Here is a 26,355-nt window from a genome sequence, read left to right on the forward strand (position 1 = left end):
TACAGGTATGCATATAGGCAGCTTTTGTGGGACATGGCTTTGGAGATTAAACTCTGGTCCTCACAGTTATAAAGCAAGCAACTTTACTAAGCTACTGCCCCAGCTATAATTACTCCATTCTGAATGGAGGACAGGTATGAAAGGACAGCGACGTGTGGGATGCGGGCTGGAATAAGGCAGTGGAGAAGGGAAAGACCACGAATCATTAATAGCATCCACTAGAAGGCTCCACAGCTCAGAAGTGCCAGCCCAGAACCAGCTTTCAGCTTTGCCAGGTGCTGACACTCAACTAGGCCGAGGTCTGTACAGCCAAGTGTACTAAGCAGCCAGGGCCCTGCATGGATAATAAAGTTCCAGACTGAAGGGAAAAACAGGTAAGCAGCACTCTGAAATTGGGGTGGTAGGTTATCCTGCTGGGGGCCAAGAAGAAGCTACCTAAGGCGGGGCATGCAGTGGGAAGCAGCAATGACTAGGAGTTGGCAGGTTCAGTTCTTGCTGGCAGTCACAGAATCCCCAGCTCTCCATACTGCAGAGGGACCTAACTGTCACATGCTAGCCTTCAGATAAATTTTGAAAATGTCTGATGTGCATCCCAGTAGGTATGTGAGCAACCTTTCATCAGATCCCTGATTTGAGCAAGGCAAGGGCAAAGGCAGGTACAAACGTGTGTTGTCTACACTATGCAGGCTGAACACTCACTCCATTTGGATTGGTGAATGGACTTGACCAATATCACAGATAGGAGTTGAGCCTAGGCTGCTAATGGAGCACCAATGGAGTACATTGCTCTGGAGGGTTCAAACCTCCCAAGTCTCTTCCCCAGGCCTTACTTAGCACAGACTTAGCACTAAGGCTGTCTGTGAGCTTGCTCACTTCCTTAGTTTTCCTTCTGGGGCTATGATGAAATACTCTTGATAAAAGCAACTTAAAGGAAAGGGGTTTATTTCAGCTAACAGTCCAAGGCGGGGAAGTCAGAAGCTTGAAGCAGTTGGGAAGTAGAGAGAGATGAATGTGCACTGTTGCTCAGTTCCCATCATACACTCAAGGATCCCTGCCAGGGAATGGTGCCACCCACAGTGGGTGAGTTTCTGAAGACGTTGATCTCTCCAGCTTTCTCAGCTGCTAACCTAACCTGTGCCTGGAGGCCTGTCTCCTAGACTATTCTTGATCCTGCCAAGCTGATGACACTAAACATCACATTCATCTTAGATCTCCAGCGCCTAGATCTTTAAACACACCACTCTTCTGTCTGTACCGATCTCAAGGAAAACAGCACAGCAGTTCCCCTTGACCTTCTGCCCCACTGTTCTGCATGCTGCTGGGAACCCAGGGTGATGCACTTTCCCGAGACAGAGTGCTTCAGAGTTCACCCAAGGAATCATTCAGGTGATTCCTGAATTTTTTGATACTAGATTCCTTGGAGGAAGGCCATGAACCCAGAAGTTCAGATGAGATTATAGGTGAGGAGGGAAGAGGAGGGAAAAAGAAGGTTCTAGGAAAATGGCTGTCTATCAGTCTGATGCTTTGGACAAGAATTTGTCACCATGGAAAATGTGTCTTTCCATTTCATCCTAGCCTCACTCTGATATCTGTCCCTGGGCAGAGCAAGATATAAGGCCACTGGCATCCCTGATCCCACTTGTCTGCTCAGTGGCCCCTCCCTAAGCTCAGGTGGGAAGCTGTGGGGGAAGAAGCCCAAAAGGACCAGAGTTCCATTTGCTATCACTGCTTCAAGCTGATCTTCTTAGATTGAGCATCATTCAACCTTTTCCACCTGACACAGTTAATCTCCTTCTGCTATTCTCCAGCTTGATGTAGTAAGCTGTGTCATTCTGAGAAGAAAGACATAATAGTATATTAAAGAAATCATGGATCTCTTCATTCATGCTCAGAAAAAATTATTACACTGTAAGAAAGTCTGAATGGCATGAATTTATTATGATGATTTAACATTTCTAGCACTTGAGTTAAAAACACCCTTCCAATAAATAACTGTCTATGGAAAATACATTAAATTTACAGCTTACCATTTTCCAATGCTACAAAAAATCCAACAAGTTAAAATCTCTCAGAGAAGAAGGTTGGAAGAGGTGAGGGCTGGATTTAGCACTGTCTCACTCATCTCAGCATCCTACTGGCCACCTCAGGCCCTAAAGCTGGAAAGGGTATGGAGGAGAGGGTCAGGCAGCCCCTGGGAAAAAGAAAGAAGGAGCATCCAGGTGGGATCCACTGTGAGCAGTTGTCTGTGTGCTAGTGCCAGCTTGGGGTCAGCCAATCAGATGACAGAGGGTCAGCTCTCAAATGAAGCTGTTCAGGCCAACCACCTCTTGTACTTTTCTAACTCTGTGCCCTGCTTACAGGCTCTTTGGTTGCTCTATGTTACTAAGAGATGTGTCTCAGTGCCCTCCAACTTACAGCTTCACATTCTGGGAACTTTCACCTTGTCATTCTGATTTTTCCTCTGGTCTAGGTTTGTAGGGCTAGGTCAGTAGATCAGGCATAACATATGTAGGTAGAGTTATCACCTTTGTTTTTACAAGGAATTCTCAGAAGGTACCAATAACTCGCCTGCATATCTATTATTTCCTAAATGGCGAGGATAGCTTCTCCTAACTAGCATATGCTAGTTTGGAACTCTAATAAGAAAGACAAACAGGATCCAGGACAATATGGCATGACAAGGTGGGCCATAACAGAGCCTCCAGACTTGCAGCATGGCCAACCTTTTACTACACTACAACATGACAACACAATTTTTTATATTCAATGTTCATGTTTGAGAGCTGCACAATCAAGTCACACACAAAAATGTGAAAAACAAATATAACAACAACAACAATACAACTCAAAATATTTTAGGTAAGATTACAATTTTGTGTTGGGCCACATTCACAGCTATCCTTGGCCCCATGTAGCCCATGGGTTATGGGATGAACATGTCTGCAAGTCTTACTGGAGCCAGGAGTACACAGTACCAGGAGCATAAGGAAAACTTCACAAAGTAGTGACAACTTAGTCAAGTTATGCACTCAGAAGTACCTGGAAAGAGAAGTATGTCATGGGGACATGTCTAAGCGCAGTGAGCTGCTGCAGTGGGGAGCAAGGAAAGAAGATAACGGAGGTGAATAGAAAAGGGACAAGGGGCCAGAGACCAAAAGCCCCATGGGCCTCTCTAGGGCTGCGCTCCTTGTCCTGTAAGCCCTGGAGAGGTCTTTGTATGTTTAAGTAGGGGAGTTATAAATCTTAAATTTGAAAGAAAATGCTAAGCCCTGCAGATAAGATTCAAGGGCAGTAGCAATGGAGGTGTCCCATAGCCCATCATCTCCAGTTCTCTCTTCCTTTTCTACTTTGTTGAGAGAGCTGCATACAACCTGGAATGGTACCAAGGCTGCAAAGGGACTTAGGCCCATTACCTTTCCTTCCTTCTTCCCTTGCTCTCATGTACTTACTGATCCATCTGTCTGATAATGATAGAGAGCTTATAACATGTCAGAAACCAGAATCCATGCTGTATTCTAAGGAATTAGTGAGCAAAGTGGCCATCTTCTTCTAGTCAGCTTTGGGTGTCATCTAAAGGAGAAAGCAGGTAAGGAAGCAGACACTGCTGCACAGATAGCGTGTGAGAGGATGTACTGAGGCTGAAGTAGGCTCACCAGGGAAGGCTGTCACAGTGCTTTCAGGAACTCAGAGCTCAGAAGGGCTGGAATGCAGTGCAGAGGAAAAGAACAGGAGGAGTGGGAGTCTAAAGACTGCAGCAAGTCAAATCAAACAGAGCTTTGAGCTGTAGGCTCAGAAGGGCAGACACCCAAGAGCCACAGAACATGCAGCTTTCCACTGGGATTTCACATTGTAAGAAGATCCTGGTAGCTTCAGAATAATGGCAGGGATGAGGTGTTTGCTGTCTTCTGGGCTGGACACACTGCGTTCATTCACACAACCTTTATAATAACACAAAGAGGAGGTTAAATCAGGATCTCTTCTTGGAGACAAGATTGAGGCAGTTATGCATTCTAAGGCATATGCAGGCCCTCTGGGGCTGATGTCCTAGGGAAGTACTGTCAGAGATGGGGAAGTGGGAGGAATTGGAAAGTAGAAAATGGTCTTGATAGTTTGGATATTGACTCAAAATAGGAAAGAAAAGTAAAGAAAGATGACCACCTCACTCCCCAATCTTCACCTCTGAGTTTGAACTGCTCCTTACTACCTGATGACCTTGGTGAATCTCTCATTAATGAGTGAAACAAACAATGAACCCTCAAATCTTTTCTGTGCATAGATGTATACAGGGTTCCCATAAAGATGGCTTATAAGAAAACCCTCATACTGAAATCAACTTTAAAAACTGAAAAGAACCCCACCTCCTCCAGATTTGATGAGATGCAGTCATAATGAACTGTTTGGTTTGCAGCCCACCCTGCAAATGCTCTGTGAGTTTCCCAGGCTTTCCTGACCCCTGTTTCACTGGGCCAATGCTTTTTATTCTCCTTTCATCACATGGTGGGTTTATATATTCTGTCTGGCTAGCTGTTAGTCCAAATCATCACCCTACGATGACATAATTTTTGCCCTCTCAAGTTCTTCCTACCCACAATATTTTCTGTCTCCTTTGTTGGTACACTTACATACTCCATTTCTGGAAGCAGTTTGCACATGTTTTATAATTTTGATTAAAAGGTTTTCTTTTCATACAGTATATTCTGATCACATTTTCCTCTCTCCCAAGTCCTCCCAGATCCTCCCTATTTCCTCACCCACCCAAATCTACATCCTTTCTCTTTCTATCTCATTAGAAAACAAATAGGCAAAAAAAAAAAAACAAAACAAACAAACCTCAAAACCAAAAACCTCCACCTAAATAACCTCTAAAACCTCAAAAAACAAAAATGAAACACAAAACAACAAATAAACCAGGACAGAACAAAACAAACACCAAACAAATATATATTTTAAAAAACAGTATAAAAGAGCAGATAAAAAAGGGAAAAAGAAACACATACAGATGGACATGCATGCATGTGCACACACACACACACACACACACACACACAGAGCGAGAGAGAGAGAGAGAGAGAGAGAGAGAGAGAGAGAGAGAGAAGTGGAAAGGGAAAGAGAGAACTCATAAACACAAAATAGAAAACCATAATATATAGGCAAAAGACCTGCTTAAAAAAACATCATAGAGTTTTGAGTTGGCCACCGATTGCTGGGAGTAGGCCTGCCCTTAAGTGTCATTTGTCTACACCCAGTGAAATTCTGTTGGAGAAAACTAGTTTTTCTTTTGTGAGTGGTTGTCAGTTAGAGATAGCTTCTGGGGTAGGGATGGGAGCTTGTGCACATTTCTCCTTTCAGCTCTAGGACCCCATCTGGTTCAGACCTGTATAGGCCACTGTGCATGCTGCTTTAGTGTCTATGAGTTCACATATGCACCAATCCCATTAGTTTAAAGGTTTTGTTTCCTTGGTGTCATCCCCCCAATCCCAGCTTTTCTGCATTCTCTTCACACCCTGACCCTGAGGGGTTTGATGGAGACATCCTAGTTAGGACTGAGTGTTCCGAGGTCTCTCAGTCTTTATATATTGTCCAGTGGTGGGTCATTATTAGTTCCCATCTGTTGCAGGACAAAGCATCTCTAATGATGGCTGATCAAGACACTGATATATGAGTATAGCAGAATGCCACTAGGAGTCATTTTATTGCTACATTCTTTTAGCAGAACAGTAGCATTTGCTTTTCCCCCTAGGGCGATGGTTCCCCCTAGGTTCTTGGCCACTTGAGAAGTGTCAGGCATGGGTTCAATCTCACAGAGTAGGCCTCAAATCCAAGCAGACAGTGGCTGGTTACTCCCCTGACTTTTTGCCACTATTGTACCAGAACATGTAGGTAGGTCACCACTGCAGACTGAAGGGCTTGTAGCTGGGTTGGTATTGATCTTTCTCCTTTAGTAGCATGCAGAGTATGTTACAATACAATGAACACTATTCAGTAGGGGTGAGAGATCTAGGTAGGCACCAGCTCAATTCATCTCTGTTCAGTGAGTTACGAAGGTGTGTCTTCAGCAATATGGTCTTCCATCAATATGTGGGGAGCAGCCAATAGCCTTGGCAATAGCCTGGGTTGTCTTGGGGGGGGTTGTTCATGGGGCCCATTTGGCCAACAATTAAATTAAATGTAACCCATTCCTGGCACTGGAGGTTTCATTTGGTGGTGAGAGATGTCAAGGTGAGGCTTTGTCTCCCTCATTATTTTGTTATTCCATTTACATTTTTTCATATATGTATATTTAAAAAGCTTCTTCTATATTTAAAAAGTAGTAGGTTTCAATATGACCCATCAAACGTGCTTTAAAAAAATTAAACACAGATGCATGTATATTGGATATACAGATATGCCAATAAGACTCCCCTCTCCACACAACTAACCAAGGTTACCCAACTTGACACAGTGACTTCCATTTCTGAGTGAAGAAGCGATGCTGTGGGTGGCATGTCATCTCCTGACATGAGGGGTACTACTTTGTTTTTTTCTGGATAATAAAAAATGTTCACGGATTTTCTTCTGGGTGTGAGGACCTAAGCCGAGAACCAAAGGACTTCTGTCAAGTGTAAGCTTGTTCCACAGCTTGTGAAAATATCTGTATGTCTCCCATGTAGACCTCACTTGACTTTCTTTTCCTTTCTATTCCATTCTTGTCTCTCTTTCCTTTGATGGGCACTTTTCTAGGGTGCTCTTCACCCATGGGTAGGGTGATCCACATCAAATGTTTGCCCTTCGATTTCTAGCAACTTTGCCTACTCAGAAACCAAGGCAGGCATTATTCTTCCCACTTTCCACTGCCTTTATGAATGTACTAACTTAAAACATAGTTTGGCCATTGTTAGTATATTACCAGGGAGTCAACTACCTCAATTTTAACACATTTCAACATCCTAAAAATAAACTCCAAGACTTGATTATCTGCTAAGTTCTGACACCCCCTGACCACTCACTGATCAACTGCCTCTAAGGATGTGCTATGCAGATATCAATGTAACAGTATCATACCATGTGTGGTCTTTTATGACTGTATGTCTTTATTCAGATTCATGTTTTAAGGGTTAAACTGTGTGGTATTGTATACTCCCTTCACCAAGTAATATTCTAGTATATGGATATACCATAATTTGTTTATCTATTCGTTGGTTGATTCACTTGATTTCCATATTTTTTCCTTTTCTCTTTGAAAACATATCTAAATTTAAATTTCGAGGTCGTCATTGAACTATTTGACATTTTCAAATTGCCAGGCTATTTTTCTCAAGTAAATGCACACTAATTTACATTCCCATCAGCAATGTATGGGGACTAATGAAGATATATTTGCCTTTGAAATCTTCTCCTTCACTCTGTCCTTGCCACTAGCAGGGCCTAGTATCTTTCTAACTCTCCTTGACATATTTCTGAGAGAGCTGGCCAGAGCAATTTCTGACCCCCTTTTCCACTTACCTCTCTCTTGAAGGATGCATTATTCACTAGTCAGTGGCCTCCTAATTTCCTTCAGTGCACATTTTTTTTTTCAAGAATTGAAGTCTTTCCAACTCAGTCTCTAGCAAATGAGTCAGATTCTAGGTTTATCTGGTCTACTGCCCCTAAATGTCCTATGGTGAGTTCCCAGAGATCTAGCCTTAGGAAGAATTATTAGGAAGCTTGATGGTAGTAGTGTTTCAAATGCCCTTCTCTCAAGACCTGTAAGCATAAAACTACAAGGTGACTAGTGGGGCAGGGTGGCAATGACAAAGTTCTAGTCTCTCTGCAGCCTGTGGCAACATTGTGACAACTGGTGCCTGTACTTCATGTCTTACCTGCATTGGCTGGCAAGAGGAGGTCTGGACAGGGCATAGTACATGGGTGGAGAATAGATATCTTCAATCCAGTTCATCTATGAGCAGCATGAATTACTGTCTGAGGTGTAACCTTCAATCTCCCTAAGCATTTGTTGTGTGAGTTAAATGAGAATGGTATGTATATAGATTAATATTTAACAAGAAATCTCGAAGTATCTTAGGCTTTTCATTGTGTGATGGCTAAAACTTCATGGTCTGATATTTAGCATGCCCTTATTTGGGCCACCATCTGAATCCCACTTGGATGCTGAGATTTCAGGTGTATGCACCCCCACACCTGGTTCTTCATAAACAGATTTTTTATCAGTCTTCTGTTAACCACTTTCTTAGAGAGGGCAACAGTACCTAATGTGTGAAACAGAGGAGTGTCACTCCACTGCCCAAGAACACTGAAGAGTATCTGCGGATCAGTGTTAGGCGTTGACAGCTCAGAACAAAGCAGCTGTACCTGCTTAGCAACATAAGCGATAGATCGTTCCTACTGGTCTCTAAGTACCAAGCAGCCGATTTCCTTCTCCTAGAACAGCCACCCCCTCAACTCATTTTGGCTATTGTCTTTGATAAAAAGTCTCTTTATTAGAGATGTGTTAGCCTCTATTATTTATAGAAGCCTTTCATACTTGGAAATTCATGTTTTTCTCCCTTAGGGAGAAATTATTTTAGATAATTTTAGAAAGCCTCCCCATGGTCTCCACTTCTGCACATGAGAAGTTATGTACAGTAGTGTCAGTCAGTCCTTGAGGGCTACCAACTGACAAAGTCCCTGAGGAGGAAATATACGTCTCTGAGAGGCAGCTGCCCAGAGATCTGCTCAGGCTGGCCTGCAGGAAGGGAAGCAAGTCAGGGCCTTTGGGGAACACATGGGTGTGATCTTGGAACTATGCATCTATGCAAGCCCTTGCCTGGATTCTTTGAACACCTAAAAAACACCAGACAGGAACAGAACCCCTATCTCTAAGTGATAAGACATATGTTTCTTACAAGAGATACTATGGGGTGGACTCAAAAGTGTGCTTGGATTGAATTGCTCATTTCAGCAACTACAGAACCTATTGAGTCCTGATGTTCTGGTGATGGGAATGCGCTGGAGCTGCACTGAGAACTCCACCTGGGATGTGGAACACTATTTCTGTTTTTTCAAATGACCATGGGCTCCTGTTTTCCCAACAAGGAAGAAGGAAAGAATAGTTCTTCGATAATTTGGTATTTTGCTATTGCTCTAAAACTATACTTCATTGATTCTATGAGAGATATACAAAGACACAATTCATTATCAAAACCACGAGGAAAATAACCATAGAGACTATTTATCAACTTGCCACAAAACATTTGTCAACATTAGAATTAATGTACCTTTAGCCAACTGTAGCGAGTTCTGTTCTTTCAGGCCCTTCTCCTTCACCAGCAAACCTCTACCATGAATCGCTACCATGTACTGAAACAGTAGCAGGTACTGAAACCTGGTACTGAGCCAGTGAGGCGTAGCTCTGTGGGAGTCAGGCTTTCTTTGGGACACCTGAAGCGATCCAGATGAGTTGTCACAATGGGTCAATTTGGAAAGACACAAGTTTGCCTCTTGAAAGGGTGATGCTCACAAAAGGTTTCCCTTGATTAATCTTGACATTTTAAACCAAGCACTTGGTCCTCACTTAGATAGTCCAGTGGACATACATGTGTTCATTTTACAAACACTAGTTTTCTCTCACAGAGTGGAAGTTTGCAGGGTGGGCAATATTGCAGCTGTGACATTCTCAATATGTGTGCAATTTTGCTTTGAGAAAAAATCTAGGGGCTGGCCAAGCAAGTTCCAACCAGCCACTAAAGAAAGCAGTACGAGGGGAGAGCGCATGATTCCTACTTTCTTTCCATTCTTCTGTGGGATAGACTACAATTAGGTCATGCCCCAATAATCTACAACAACACATATATCTCAAAAGAAATTTAATACAGATTAAAATGTTAACACATATCATCCAATTAATAATAAAGTCACTTCCTAACACCCTTACAACAGTGCAAAAATGGAATGCTTGCAGGATAGAGAAGGCAGCTGGCAGGGAATGTGAAGTACGAATGTGTGTTGATTGATGCTCCCCTGAAAACTCATTTTTTCCCTTCCAAACTTCCATGTTGGTGAGGTGAAAAGGCAATTAAATTCCATTCACTGCATATCACTCCATCACAAAAAGCCTGTGGTTTTTAGGCTATGACTCTTCTATGAGTAAATAAGCTTATTAAAAAGATCAGATTCTATTGCTTATCCTTCTGGGGACATACTTTGGAGTAGTAAGAACATGGATGCTCAGAACAAGTGACTATGGTTATAGCAGGCCTACAGGAATTGATACAGTTAAGCTGCCTGTGACACATGGAATAGAGTGAAGATGGCTCTGGAAACCTAACTAAGAAAATGGCCATTTCTGCCACTCCAAAGACATATCCTAAAAAAGGTGTTTTGAAATGGAGCAAGTCTGTTCTAGTTACTTTCAGGATGAAGTTGAAACAGAAATTGGAATTTTCAATGAACTTTTAATTTCCAAAGGGAATGACTACAAGTGTTTTAGTTGTGCCTTTTCATTTGCCTCTGAGGAAGAGTATGGAATTGAGAGGCGCCAAGGGAAGGCAGCTGGGTAAAATCAACAGGACTGAGTTCAGCCTGAAGAGAAGAGTTTAGATCTGGGCCAGAAAGGATAATCAGCAGAGCTTTCCTAGACTCAGTGCAGACAGGGCAAGCAGACTAAGACTTCTCATGGAAATGTGTAGCATGTGCTTCAGTCATATGAAAAATATGTCTTCCAGAATCTGACTCTCCTCCAGGTCTTCAGGGCTCCTGAGTGTCCCCACTTTCTTCCAGGTCGATTTCTGAGGGCTAGGTCGGAAAGTACTCCATGCCCCTGCTGCTCTGGAGGAATGGGGCTGAGATTTGGGAGCAGAATTTGAGCTCAGTGACTGAACCAAATCCAACAGAGATGTCTCATACCTGTAAGATAGCCCAGACACAACAGGATCAGAACATTAAAATATTAGGATTCAAAGGCCCTGGAAGGTACCAGGGGAATAGTTTGACCACAGATTCCACCACAGGGAAACTTTAAGGGGAAAAAAAATATCCTATGAAGGATTTGAGAACAAGGCCCCGCTACTGTCTTTACAGACAGCTTCACTCTTCTGCTGAGCCCCAGCAGTCCTTTCTAACTTTGTAACTAAAGAGACACTGTAGAATAGGAAGAACAGTGGTAACAGTGATGATATTACTTATGCCAAACCAGGTTGGGGTAGACAGTGGCTCCATAGCCTGCAGTGTGCAAGCTTTCTGTTGCAGGACAGAGAGGCTGAACAATTATACATATGTTCTTTACAGCACTTCTTGTAAAGGATAGAGTTGACCTCCAAGAAGAGGAACACTCATACTGGTTACCCACTGAGAAAATAGGTCTTTGACATATTTGGACTGATTTTCTTATTTTATAGGTGAGGAAACTGAGGTCCAGAAACATGAGCCAAGTGGTTTGAACCAAGGTGCTTTTGACTTCCTAGAGTAGTGTCTTCAGTTTTTCTACCAAGATCAACAAATACAACAGTGGTGACATATGCTTTTAATCCTAGCACTGGAGTAGGCAGAGGCAGGTAAGTTTGAGGCCAGTTTGGTCTACACTGCAAGCTCCAGGCCAGCCAGGTCTACACAGTAAGAGCACATTAAAAATGATTCATAAAGCAAAGATAGCAAAAGTAAAAGATTGGTGCCTCAACTATGTATTAGTCTGTTTTAACTAGGTTATTAGCTAGCTGCAACCATGCTATCTTCAACAAATCTAATGTAATGTACAAATATACGCCTTTTTGGATCTGCTGTTATTATAGAAATTCTCTTTCTCTGAAAGAAACATTTAATCATGGATTACACTATGGGAAATGAATCAAAAAGTTTGTGGTGGCCAGGGAACAGATTTTGCTGCTCCTCATAGCTAATGTCATCCGTACTTTTGCTATTATAAAAGTCCAAATAACTTGGCAAGTCAATAGAAAGCAAACACCAAAGATTACTTTAAAAAGCAAACCTTGAGAACCACCTAATTTAGCCAAGAACTATGTATGTCATAAAGTAAAATACAAATTAATTCCTATGTGATCACATTAGGTACCAGAAAATAACAGTATCTAGCAGCCCACTTTATAGGAACATAGTTTGGTTTCTGGAAACAACATCACAGAAACTATAAAACAGATTACCTTGGTTTGTGGCTCTTTGGTATCTTAATAATATTATAGGACACATCACTTATCCAGTTTTAAAATGCCACCATTTGAAACCATTTGTGGTCTTTCTGTGTCCCAGCCACAGATATGAGCTGCATTGCTGCTCTGTACTTTACAGCCAGTACTCCAGAGGTTTCTAGGTACATAGCTGACTTTAAGAGCTTCATTGTGGCAGAGTGATGAGCAAAATGTTTGCTTGGTTTGTTCTGCCAGTCCTATCATGGTCTGTGCTGACATGGCACAAATTCTATCCCTCTAGAGCTAGATATAGAGAGCTACAGCTAGAGCGTACTCTCCATTTGTTTGTTCCTGATCCCACAAGATGTAGGCACAAAACTTCAGAGAGGACACAGCCTATGCTGATTTGATTTGGCTTCATAATGCCAATTTTAGAGCCAGTCTGACAGGGTGTGCTGGAATAGCCTGAAGAAAATAATTTCTGGGTTCATTTTAGAGGCTGCCCTGAATGAAAAGCACTTCTCCATAGACTACTTCAATGAGTATTTCTCCTTAGGCTTCCCTGAATGAGAAGCCCCTCTCCATAGGTTGCCCCAATGAGAAATCCGTATCCATTGGTTGCCCATGATAAGAAGCACTATTTCACAGGATGCTCATGCTGAAAAGCGTCTCTCCACTCACAGCCCTAAACAAGAACTAAGACTGTTAAAAGATAAGACACCCATAATGACAGAGATTTCCTTCCCCTTTCTGATGTTCTGTGATTTCATTAGCCCTCCCTGACTTTCAGTCATATCACCAACCCTGCTCTTCTCCTGCCAGGGTTCAATCCATAGCTATTATCTCATGACCTTTGTTAGGATCTACACATCAATGACTTCCAGACACGGTATCAACATTGGTCTTAAGTTTCAGAATTATACAATCATTCCTGGTACTTTTATTCAGGTGTGCAACAGGAATTTCAAAATATCCAAAATAGAACTTGACATTTTTGTACAATCCTATTCCTTTCCATAACTCTAGTTGTATAGGCTAAAAAACAAAAAATCTGCTGTCCTTTCTAGCCCAGAGAAATGGTCAGCCATTAAGAGTGCATAGTGCTCTTATAGAGGACCTGAGTTTAGTTCCAAGCACACATGGCAAACAGCTCACAACCCCATAACTGCAGCTCCAGGGGAATCCAATGCTTCAAGACTCTGAAGCATCAACACTTATATGCATATACCCACATACCTACATGCATATACACATACACAAAATTAACAATAAAAATACATCTTAGAAAACCCCATTATTCTCTATCCCTTCCTAAGCCTACATGTTCTGTACCCTCTATTTAAGATGCTCTTCCAGATCTTTCTGGCTCTCTCCATCCATGAATACTTTTGTTTAAGTATCACCTCTTCAAAGCTGGTCTTCCAAAACAACTATCATTTCATAAACACTTTGTTTATAATATTTTTTATTTAGCATCCTCAATAAAATATAACTTACATAAGTTATAATTTTATATTTTGTTAATTTTATTGTTAATTAAAATAAAATATTTAAAATCATAAACATAGTTTATTAATAGTTATAATTTATTATAACTTTATTAAGTTATACATAACATAAATATGTATGTATACACACATATTTTTATTGTCCCCTTCAATAATATGTGATTCACACAAGTTTAGCTGTCATTGGAAAAATATCACCACAAGCCAATTTACATGAATGTACTTCTTTGCCTTATAGTTTTTTTGGTTGGATTTATTAAGAACCATTATCAGAACTATAGTAAATACTAATTTTAAAACTATTCAATATTCTATAATAGAGATCTTTCTCCTTCAGGAAAAATTGAGTATCACTTCTGAATTTACATAAAAATTACCAAAAACAAAAACCAAGAAATTTTATCAGCTCTACGCTCTGAAGGACTGTCACAAGTCAGGGTCTTTATCCTTTACTTCTGAGAAGAATTCATGGAACTGATGATATTAAAATCTGTGAAAACAAGTGAGTTTCACCACCAGCTCTATTGATCCATAGCACACAGTTAAATTCAAATGTTTGCTCTTAAAATAGCTGCTGCTGAACAACACAGTGAATGACCATGAGTTAAATGCCTCACACTTTCACAAGATCTGTAAAGTTCTCTTCTTCAACATAGTTTCCATCAGCTATAGCTCTTTAGACTCCATGATAGCTTGAACAGAATTAGTGCCACCTCAACTGTTTTGAAAAGTTCTTGTCTCTGGATGTTCCACACAAGCTATCCACAGAGGATAAGTCTTTAGTCACTTTCACTATTTCCAACGGAACACTTTAACACTGGTCATGCCATCAAGATCGAAAGAAAAGCACCATAAATAATCTGCCTTTCTGACCATTTGATACTCCTTTCTTAACAGCTCAAAGGCTACAAGAGCCCAAGTTTTAAACACACCACAACACAAAACAGAACTCTCTCCTATTCAGCGTGATATTCTGTAAACATTAACCATCTAGTCTCCTTAAACTTAAGTCAGAGAATTTGTTTGGCTACACTAAGGTTCCTGAGCTGTGGTCCTGAAACGTAATTATAGGGTTTACCTCATTTGTTTTTCTTCCAGGGATTACTGTCCTGTGCTCTGATACACAGTGTCTGAAACTTGCTGTTCATAGCTCATGGTTGTTTCTCACCTGTTGCTTCAGGTGAGAAGATAATCTATTCCCTGATACTTCACCTTGCTTGGAAGCAGAAGCCCCTGAAAATTCTTTGTCTGAATTAAAAATGATTTAAGTACATGCTTTAAGAAGAGATATTTCTTGTGGTATGAGGGTTTTGCCACTGGAGACACTTGACCTTGTCTGCAAATGTTCATTCATTTGCTTGGCTGATACAGAAACTTTTGGGAACTGATTAGGATTGTATTCTAGAGTGCCAGAACCTAACAGATTTCTCAGAATATCCACATTAATGTTATAACCAAAAATATGCTTGCTAATCATGTAATGATAATCCATACTTCTAGTTACCCAGTGGGAAAAGGTCAAATATGATATTTGTTGAATGAAAGAGATCTCACTGGCAAATAATCAAGTTTAAAAAATATAATATAATATAAATGTAATCCAAGTGAACAACAAAGAGATTAGAAGGCTTTCAGAATTGCCTTTTAAAGAGAAGAGCGGAAAGCAAACAAAAAACCTGTAGAAGTTCCAGTGCGAGGATTACAGGAAATTTTAGAGTTATCTTTAAAGTACTCTCATTAAACATAAAAGAATCCAAACTCTTGCTTTTCAACTTATTCCTTAGTCTTCCTAATCAGTACCCCTGCCACACACTTTATTGAATAATATATGCCACAGGGAACCTCATTACTATTCAGACGACTAAACCTGCAAGTTCTGTGATCTGTACCCCCTATTCTCCCTTGCTACAGTGAAGTTCTGACTCTTCCCATCTTCTCTAAAACTTGACACTCCAAGAAACCAAGAATTTCTATCATTATTTTATTTTCTTTGTCCTCTCCTCTCAACTGAGTTATTACCTTCAGTATCCAAGCCTGTACTAGTATCTTTTAATATTTTGAAAACCTTGCATAAGTTTCACAAATGCCAAGGAAACAATGAAAAACAAACCATCATCCTATATTCCTGCCTCTAGTTAATAACCATCAATGGCTACAACAAGCAAGTAAAAGATTGATGGAGACCTTTATAATAGATCAGGATGACATTATTTATGGCCACTGATGCACCTTAAAATCATCTTTACCTATTTCTTTCCTGATATTTAACAACAGAAGGTACACAAACAGCATGACCTATAAAAGATACTTGTTATGAAAAACTTTAACTTAACCAAGCCTCCAGGTATACCTACCTGTCAATCATGGAATATATAGTGCAGAGAAAAGACAAAAGGATGCCTCAAGTATGTGATCAGCTAAGAAGTATAATGTATAAAATTTTTATGACAAATGCTCAGTTACTTAGACAAATAAAAAGGAAGAAAACTATAACAGATTTTCAAAAATGCTTAAAGGATCTACCAGCCATATGCTACATGTGGTGGTTTGAATAAGAATGACTTCCTCAGGCTCATATATTTGAATGCTTGGTCATTAGGGAGTGGTGCCACTTGACAGGGATTAGGAGGTGTGGCCTTGCTGAAGCAGGTGTGACCTTGTTGGAGAAGTGTGTCACTGTGATGGGCTTTGGGGTTTTCAAATGCTCAAGCCAGGTCCAGTGTCTCTCTCTTCCTGCTGCCTGCTGATTCAGATTTAGAACTCTCAGCTACTTCTCCAGCTCTGTGTTTGCCTGCACACCACCTTGCTTCCATCCAAAGCTGACAATGGACTAACCCCATGAATCTGTGAATAATTCCATTTAAATGCTTTCTTCTATAAGAGTTGCCATGGTCATGGTGTCTCTTCACAGCAATAGAACACTGACTAAGACACTGCTTATTTGAATTGTGATTCAAAGAAAACAATGGCAAGCATGTACTTTTTGAATTAATAGAAAATGGAACACAGAAGGACTATTAGGGGATATTAATAATTATGATAATAACTAATAAGGATATTAGAGAATATTAAAGGGTTACTATTTCATCAGGATGATATAACTTTGTTTTAGAAAAATCAAATTTGTCAGAATATAAAGAAGTATTTATTGGCAAAATGACATGTCTGGATCTGATTTAAAATATTCACAGAAGTCCTACAGCCTTTTGTGGTAGTGGTGACTGAGTGGTGGCTCAGTGGTGACTAAGCCAGGCTGTGAGCCTAGGCCAGCTATGCCAGGCCACGTGCTACCTCTCTATTACCCTGGGTTCTGTACCCTGATACTGCTCAGGGCCTTCATTGGCTAGACTATGGTGAACTAATTCCTGGGCAGGAGCGTACTCCAAAGTTCCTAGAACTGGTTCATAGGACTAGGCAATGGTACCAGAATCCCTATAGCAAACATCTCTTAACTAAAAACAGTACACAGGCCATTCCCCAAACCCAGGAAGGCTGGGCAGATTTCAAGCTCTGCTTTTGCTTTCCCTTCCAACTTCCCCTTCTAGGCTCCCCATGTGGCACTCAGCTGCTAGTTCTGGTCATGGCCACACTGAGGGTCCATCCAGAAGCTCAAGCCAAGGTGGATGTGTTTCATGAAGACCTGTGTAGAAGGATAGAGAACCTGCTTATGAGTTATTTTCCCACAAGCTCAGAGCTGGATGTATTCTTAAAGGAGCCAGCTCTCGATGAAGCTAACCTGAGCAATTTAAAGGCTCCATTGGACATCCTAGTACCTGATCTAGTCAAGGAGAAAGAGAAGGACGAATGGAAGAAACAACAGGAGAAAAGAAGAATGAAAAGAAGAAAAGAGAAGATAAAGACGAAGTTCCTCCCTATGGCCCAGTTAACTGCAATGAAAAGATTGTGGACCTCCTGCAATGCCTAAAGCTCGAGAGCAAGGATGTCATTGAGCAATTCAATCTGGTCACTATCTGGTTGCAACTATAGATACCTCATGTAGAGGACAGGAATAATTTTGGAGTGGATGTCCAGGAAAAGGTGTTTGAACTGATGACTACCCTTTATACCAAGCTGGATGGCTTCCACACACAAATCTCTAAGTGCTTCACAAAGAGGGGTAACACTTTGGCCAAAGCAGCCAAGTAGCCCCACTTGGGTGATTATTGGCAGCTGGTGCATGAGCTGAACGAGGCAGAGTACCAGGACATCACCTGATGGTCACAGAGATCCATAATGATTATACTGTGTCATATGACACCATCCTGAGAACTTCCAGAAGCTCAAGAAGCCCCATGGAGAAACAGAGAATGCTCTATTGAGCTTCGTCTCTCGTTCTGTGATGGGTACAGCAGACACCTTCCTGCTCTTCTCCAGGAAACTCTACACTGTACCCAATCTTCTTTCTGCTGGGGTTTCTCCCTCACCCTGTCTCCCAAACACAATAAATATGTAGTTGCCCACTGAAAACAAACGAACAAAAAACAGTGCACTGGAAAGTGACCCATGACCAGAAGCTCCTGTTCCAGAGATTCCTGGAACAGCAGGAAGCCCTGCTGGGCAGAGCAGCTGTTTCCTGCTGACTGTGTTCACTCAGGATACAACCTGAAGGACTCAATTGTTGTCCTACAGAATCAGACCATGACCATCTTCTGGAACAGCAGCCATGCCCAGCTGATGGTGAAAGAATAATATATTCACTCTGTGAACTCTGATAAAAGCAGCTGGAGTAAAATCCATTGGGAAACCTGGGTCTCCAGAACTGTTCAAGAATTTGGGCCAGGCGGTAGTGGCAGTGCATGGGAGGCAGAGGCAGGCGGGTCTCTGTGAGTTCAAGGCCAAAAGAAAAAAAAAAAGAAAAGAAAAAATAATAATTTGGTCTTGCTGGGTGTAAAAGAAACGTGGCTCCTTCTGCAGTGCGGCAGCCAGTGAGGCTCAGCTTCTTCTCCCTTCTTCCCATTGTCTTGATTATTGAAAACAAACCCAGCCTCTGCTGTCTGAATGGTGGGTCAGGGCAGGAACACTATTACTCAGCTCTAAGGAAAAATAAAATAATGAATTTCTCAGGTAAATTAATAGAGCTAGAGAATATTATACTGAGTAACGTAACCTCAACCTAAAAAGACATTCTCTCTTACTTTTGGATCTTATCCCAAAACATCTATATTTGAATGTATGACTTGGAAGTATGGAAGCCAGGAAAGTAGAAGGGGACCATTGGAGGAGACAGGGGCATAGCAGGACACGGTGCTATCATGTAGGAAAAGGGATAAACAATGGAGGAAATGTGACTTAAGTAGGGAGGGTTTGAGAAGGTAATACAAGACGTGCAAGGACAAAGATGGAGCAAAGACTGAAGGAATGGCCAACCAAACACTGGCCATTCTTGAAACCCATTCCATGGGAGAGAACCAGTCTCTGACACTATTAATGTTACTCTACTATGCTTATAGATAGGAGCCTACCATAACTCCTCTGAGAGGCTTCACCCAATAGTCGATGGAAATAGATGCAGAGACCCACAGCAAACAGACAGAACTTGAGGAGTCCTATGGAAGCATTGAGGGAACTACTGAGGGAGCTGGAAGGGTCAAGGACTCCACAAGAAGACCTACAGAGTGAACCAACCTGGGCTCACAGAGACTGAAGCACTAACCAAAGAGTATGAACGGACTGGTCCTAGGTCACCTGCACATATATAGCAGATGCACAGCTTAGTGTTCATGTGGATCCCCAAGAACTGGGGTGGGGATCCTCTTTAATGTTGATGCCTCCCTTTGGGTATGGTTTTCCTAAACCAGCTGGCTTGTTTGACTTCAGTAGGAGAGGATGCACCTACTTCTGCAGTTCAATGTGCCAGGGAGCGTTGGTACCCATAGGGGACCTCCCCCTTCTCTGAGGAGAGGGAGAGGGGAGAATGGAGAGAGGGGTGTTTGTGGAGGATTTGGAGAGGCAGGAAGCTGCAATCATGATGTAAAGTGAATAAATAAATCTTAAAAATTTCAAAAAAGATATTTTTAAAAAGCTATTTTGAAGCTATTATTTTGAAAGCTTTCTTAAAATACACACACACACACACACACACACACACACACACTTAACTGGAATTACTACCAACAGGGGATAATGATCTTTCGAGGGTCCATAAATTATCCAACAAAAATCACACTGCCAGGCAAGGAATAATTCCTTTTCAGTTATTGGTCAGGGGTTCCAAGAGACCCCCAAACCAATACAGTCTACTGTCACTGTTCATGGCTGCCTGCCTCTACTTGAGGCTGAGACTCTACTGCTGAGACATTACACTGTCACAGGACCTGGAGAAAACAAGGTGGAACAGAGCTGGTAGCCTCCTCCCTAAGGACTACCTCTTGTAGTATCAGATAGTGTTATGGAAGCTGCTGGAGGACAAAAGTTCCAAGAAAACACCCACACAATCCAGAGGATTTTTGGTGCAAAGCTGTTCTAAATCCCTCCGGAAGTGCACCCAGCAGAGTCCTCTGGGTTTGCATTCCTAACACAGGGCTTCTGTGGCTCGTTCTGAATGGCCAGAGGTTGGCCTTACATTCTTATGCACGACTGGCTAACTGAAAAGGGCACATCTGTTAAGCAAACTTTTGAGAGCAAAATCAGCCTTGTGCACAAACTTTCATGTTACAAAAATGCTGACTGGGGAAGAGATTTTTGACAGATGGTATCTTTATTAATTTATTAAAAATAGAAATTTGTCTTTTAATCCCATGATAGAAAAGACTGTACATTTTACTTATATTTCCTGCATTCTGGATTTGACAAAAATATTGTATCCCTGAAGTAGTAACAATCTGGTTAACTGCACAAGACCTGCATTAAACCACATCAGTTGACATACTAACATGTATGGGGAAAGGTTTACAAAAGTTTCCATTTCTACTTGAAGAGCTACAGGCAGCCAATGGCTACTGAGGGAGAATCAGTATTTTTAATTTTTTTTTAGGTAAGAGTCCCTTGATAGTTTGCTCATGCCCATGTGGTTAGCCTTAAATCCATGTACTCAAGGACAACATGAACCAGACTCAGTGGGTGGCTTGTGTGTGTGTAACTAATAATTATAGGAAAAAAACCCCCACAAATTTGAGAGGGGACACTGGTAGGAGTTGAAGGACTAAGAGGAAAATTAAAAGGTAGATAGTTATGATATAAATACAGTGTATTGATATATGAAATTCTAAAACAGTAATAGAAAAAAGTATGTCTACACTTTAAAGACTCAAATATATAAAAGTATATAAGGTCCCTTCAATATTCCATTTCTCCATTCAGATGGCAATCCCATTCCCTGTCTCAAAAGCAGTGCTAACAGTTTAGTGCATAAGATTCTAACACACACACACACACACACACACACACACACACACATCTGAATGTACATTCATATACTGAATGAACTAGGCCTTGCTTACATGCATTTATCACCTGTGTTTTCACTCATCAGTATGTTTTGGGGATCTCTGCAAAGTGGCATAGGAGTGTGCATAACTCTAAACTGGAGCAGAGCAACCTATCTTAGGGATTGCTCCACTGCCCTAATGTGAAAAAAAAAAAAAAATCTCTATAGCTTTACTATCTTAATCCAGCTAATTTTGTATTTAGCATTACTGTTTTAGTATTTTTCAGAGGGTTAAAAAAATAAACATTTGGTTGTCGATGCTGACTTTGGGTTAATTTCCTTGGAAACATGTTTGGAATCCACTCTCTTCAGCTTCTACTACAATGGTATCGCACATATCAACATATCAACATATCGTACAATAAGCTCCAAGTGCCAGACAAAATGGCAGCACAGTTATAGGCTCAGGAGCCACAGCTAAAACAGTTAAAGAGAGCTATTTTACCATATTATAAACAGCCAGATCCACAAAGATCTTGCAATTCTTCCTTTCTGATACTTCACTTGGTAGGCAATTTGATGAACCTGACAGGTTTGTTTCCTTCTCACATCCATGATATACAGTCCTAAGTCCTGAGTAAGGCATTATCACAGCAGGGCTGTATCAGAGAGGTAAGAGTGAGCACAGATTCTTTGTTACTGTTACATCATTCTACATACAGCTATAATTAAAATGAAATCGTGACAGTTAGAAATCTTAATTCCAATGTTGTGGATTCTTTCTGGCTTCTGTTTGGTACTATGATTTTGCCTTTTACCAGGACCTCCATCATCAACATGGGCCATAAGAAGCTTCATCAGGCCTGCACCAGGATGCATAGTCTGCAAGCTGTTTACTAAACAAACTTTTCCTTTATAAGGCTAATCTGCATATTTTGTTTTAGCAGCATAAAATAAACTATAAGCCTCACAATAATTCTGGTCCCAGAGAGTATGTATAGGCAGCGAAAAAGTGACTATGGAAGAATCTAGCAATCTTTCTGAGGTTTTGTAATTTAAGGATAATACTGTCGTAGTTATCTTAGTAGGGTTTATTATATCTTCCCTGTGATATTTCTGACAACAGTTCTAAATTAATACTATTCACAAAACATATGATTTAAGATAACAGTGAGAGTCCAGGCTTCAAAGTTGGATGCTGAATATGAATTCTATCCTGTCCATTTATAAATATGTGATCTGGGAAAATTGCTGATTTTTTTCTGATCTTCAGTTGTTTCATCTATAAAACGGAAGCAAAAACAACAATACCTCCCTTTCTGGTGGTTTTTGATTACAGATATCTACAGTGGTTAACACAATGCCTGGCCTATAAATTGCTGTTATGGAGAAGTATATATTCAGAGAAAGGAAAGTAGAAAGAGGATCTGAAACAAAATGAAGCACCCCAAGCAGCTCCAGTTAATAGTGACATTAAAGCAATCATAACAAATTACCACATGAATAAACAGAGTGAAAGGACCAGAGTGAAACACAGGTATACCTACCCAAGATACAGACAAACAGTTTGTATGGGAGAAATTTTCTGAATGGAAAAATCATGATATACAGCCAAAATAAAAAGAAAATCTAGGAAGATATTACAAATAATACAAGATATTACAAATAATTATACTACTAGATATCACATGATGGACCATTTTCCTTCAAAGGAAAAGAAGGGATCCTTGAAGCTCACTCAGAAGGCAAAATAAAAATAGATGTCTGGGGAAAGCCAGCCCACAGCTTAAATAGCCTCTGGGTAGCCAACCCCAGCGTGCCACGTGGGCAATGCAGATAGGTCCACATACATGGAAGCAAGCCAGATCCTCAGCCTTAGCCAAATGATTGTTCAAGGTTCCTGAATAAACTGCATTAAAAAAAAAAAAAAAAAAAAGAAACAGGGACTGTCTCTGACATGAACTCAGCGGCTGGCTCTTTGACCACCCCATACCTCGAGGGGTGAGCAGCCTTGCCAAGCCACAGAGGAGGACAGTGCAGCCAGTCTTGATGAGACCTGATAAGTTAGGCTCAGATAGAAGGGGAAGAGGACCTCCCTATCAGTGGACTTGGAGAGGGGCATAGGAGGAGATGCAGGAGGGAGTCTGGGATTGGGAAGGAATGAAGAAGTGGGCTATAGCTGGGATACACAGTGAATAAACTGTAATTAATATTAAAAAATAAAAATTAAAAAAAAGAAAAAAATAGATGTCTGAAGTACATAGAGGGAGGGAACTGGATGGGAGAGGGAATGGGAAGTGGAACAGGGTGAGTAAAGATAAGGTGTTGAGAGCGCAGGATGGGGAAGGATTAGGAAAGAGAACATCTCTAGGGCATCTCTAGGATGGGGGAGGTTCCTGGGAGTCTATGGGAGTGACCCTAGCTAAGACTCCTAGCAGCAGGGTATATATAGCTTGAAATGCCCACCTCCTTTAGCCAGGTGGGATTTCCAGTGGAGGGAGGGGAACACCAACCCATCCATAAAACCTTTGACCCAAAGTTTGTCCTTATCTACAAGTGCTGTAAAGTGAGTAAATAATTAAACTGATGTTTTTATAATAAATATATAACTGTATGTCTAATAATTATAAGTGAAAATGAAACATATTAACACTTGGCAGAAAAAAATAGGCAAAAGAACCATTCTTCATAGAAAATAAAACTTCAGGGCTGGAGATAAAGCTCAGCTGACAGAGTCCTTGCATGGAAATTCATTAAGCGCTGCGTCTGCTTGTGAGAGAACTGCATAGAGATGTGTGGACGTTCCTAAAGTCAGCACTCTGGAGATGGAGACAGGAAGACCAGAAGTCTAAGTCCATCACTGGCTATGTAACAGCCTGGAGGATAGTTTAGGCTATGTGTGAGTCTGTCTCTAAAGAATGAATGCACGAATGGATAAATAAAATAAATGGTAATTATAACTATGTGATAACATTGTTCTCATTATCAGATGATATGGTGTGAACTTTTGCCTACCTTTTTATTATTAAAACTCTGTTTTAAAGAACTTACAAATAAAAAAATATCATGAAGCAAAAGTAACCAGATCTAAAATATTTTCATCTCAATGAACTTCTATATAGTTAGACTAGCTATATAGGTCCATCCTGAAACTGCGGAGCTCTACATTAGATGCTACACTTTCACTATCAAATATATTTTCATAGACTTATTCACCACAAAAAAGAAAAATCTATGACATAGTTAAAGTTAAAAATTTAGCTTTATATCCTCTTTCATGAGTAAATTATCCATTACCTAATTTGTGAAGGAATGATAAAATAGATACTTCCAAATATAGCACATGGACATACAACTGCTCTTCCAACAATTTGGTAATATCTATGAAAATTAATTTTAAATGAGATTAGATTATCTGACCTATTATTCCATTTGTAGAAATTATCCTACCAACAGTCTTGCATATACATAATGATATGTACAGAAATATTCAGTGAACATTGTGATCACAAAAGAGTGGAAATAAACTAAATATCCAATCACTGACTGACCAGTTGCACCATGGTTATTGAATATGATGGAACATCATAGATGATGAAGATCATTTATGGATGAGGTACATATATCTATAGCTCATGTGTCTAAACACACTGCCTAAAGCATCCATGGGTGGCTTTTCTGAAAGGCCACAGAGGAAGCTGATGATTGCCACACCAACATGCATACTAAGTTGGCTGAGAAACTGTAGTGGGGGAAAGAAACCTCTTCAATAGACATCTTTACAAATTTGCTCATCTGATGCAATAATTCTAAGAACAGTTGAGGGTTTTTTTTTTTTTTCCTGTGAACTGTGAACATTTAGTGCACTGGACACAAAGTGCCTTTACAGTTTTTTTCTGTATCCTGTAAAGCCTGTTGAACATTCTGTATGAGAACACAGAGAAGTGGTTAGAAGGAAAGCAGAGCTATTACCTTTTATGGGATTCCTAGGCTGTGAGCACATATGATATGATAACATATGATATATGATATGATACAATGTCTAAGAGTGATTAAATTAGGCCTTATTTTCAGTTCTGAAATCTTGAAGGTACCGAACACTCAATTTTTAAATGATTGGTGACAACATATTTGGCCCTAATCCAAATCTGTATGTTCATAGACTCTGACTGAGAAGGATATGAAACATGCTTTTAAACAATATATTTTGAAATATATTTAGCTCCAAAAGTTTTGAGAGAATCAATCTGGAATGGTATTATTTCTTTATAAGATCTGAGTTAAGTCTTTACTAGTTCACATCACTGTTAACAGAAAGAACCTTCTAAATGTGACCACAACCTTTTTCCATAACTTCTGGACCAACCAAGGTTCAGAAGACTCCGACGTGTGTGCTTTTGCTGTTCGCTGTAAAGTCTGTAAAAGTTTATAGTATAAACTAGGGCGCTGCTTGGTAGTACAGTGATTCTGTGCCATCATCGAGGTGGGGGAGGGAATGAATATGAATGAGATGAATACAGAGGGAGCAAAAATAAAATATCATTATCTAAGCAACACACTTGACTTCAGAGATCTGAGCAAGCCTGATAAGCTGTGCAAGTGTAGAAGTTGAATTCTTTTCTCTGAGTCGCAGCAGATTTTAAAACTTATTGTCTCTGTCCTTAATGACTACTTTAAAGTCCTAGAAAACTTAACACATAAGTTTTCACATAAAAACACATAAGTTTTAACACATAAAAACATATCTCGTTTTCTAGCATCTTAATTGTTTTGGAAACTTATATAATTGACCATTCAATATAAAATATTTTCTCTTCTATAGAATTGTAATTTCCTACTAATCATGACTTAAGATATAATTAATTAGAGCTGGAAAAGCAATTTAACAAGTGAAATTTACAGATATTTCATTGCAGCAAGAGGCAAGTACTACGGGGCATCTTCCATTGAAGAACATTATGTGCCAGGCTTGTAGAAGTAGTGCCCAGTACAGCAGAACACAGTGCAGAACCAGGAGGAAGAGATGCTTGCCTCAGAAACCCTGCCAGGTCAACATGGTGAGGGATTATCCTGTTTATTAATATGCACTGCAGGATATTTAGGACACACATGGATATGCACTCTGTATGTTTCATGACATACATTAGGACAACCACATTCTATAGCATAAATAATTTATCAATGAATACATCACTTGAAAGATAACTTATAAACCAGATAGCAGTCTGCTTCCATATGTTATTTACCCTTTTTAGAGGGAAAGTCAATGTACACATAGGGTCTTTATAGGAGAATAACTTAATGACAAGAAATGCAGAAATGCTCCTATTCCCACACACCACACACCGCTGAAATTGTAAGCCAGCCCCAATTAAATGCTTTCCTT

At 40.4% G+C, this 26,355-nt stretch overlaps 1 protein-coding gene and 1 pseudogene across 4 annotated transcripts in view; one reads left to right on the forward strand and one right to left on the reverse strand.

Annotated features, from left to right (window-relative positions):
• Window positions 1-9,804: 9,804 nt before the first annotated feature.
• Kiaa1328 (KIAA1328 ortholog) overlaps window positions 9,805-26,355 on the reverse strand; it is a 213,855-nt gene continuing 197,304 nt past the window's right edge. For 3 of the 4 annotated variants that reach the window (XM_021649075.2, XM_060377584.1, XM_060377585.1), the window contains one exon: window positions 9,805-10,860. In XM_021649075.2, coding sequence (XP_021504750.1) covers window positions 10,656-10,860 — 205 coding nt within the window. In that variant the 3' untranslated portion in view covers window positions 9,805-10,655. The remainder of the gene's footprint in view (window positions 10,861-26,355) is intronic. The other variant, XR_009589873.1, reaches the window with a different exon arrangement.
• Window positions 17,184-17,980, forward strand: LOC110555705 (proteasome activator complex subunit 1-like; annotated as a pseudogene).

Source organism: Meriones unguiculatus, chromosome 2, assembly GCF_030254825.1.
Source record: "Meriones unguiculatus strain TT.TT164.6M chromosome 2, Bangor_MerUng_6.1, whole genome shotgun sequence".
Taxonomy (NCBI): Eukaryota; Metazoa; Chordata; class Mammalia; order Rodentia; family Muridae; genus Meriones; species Meriones unguiculatus.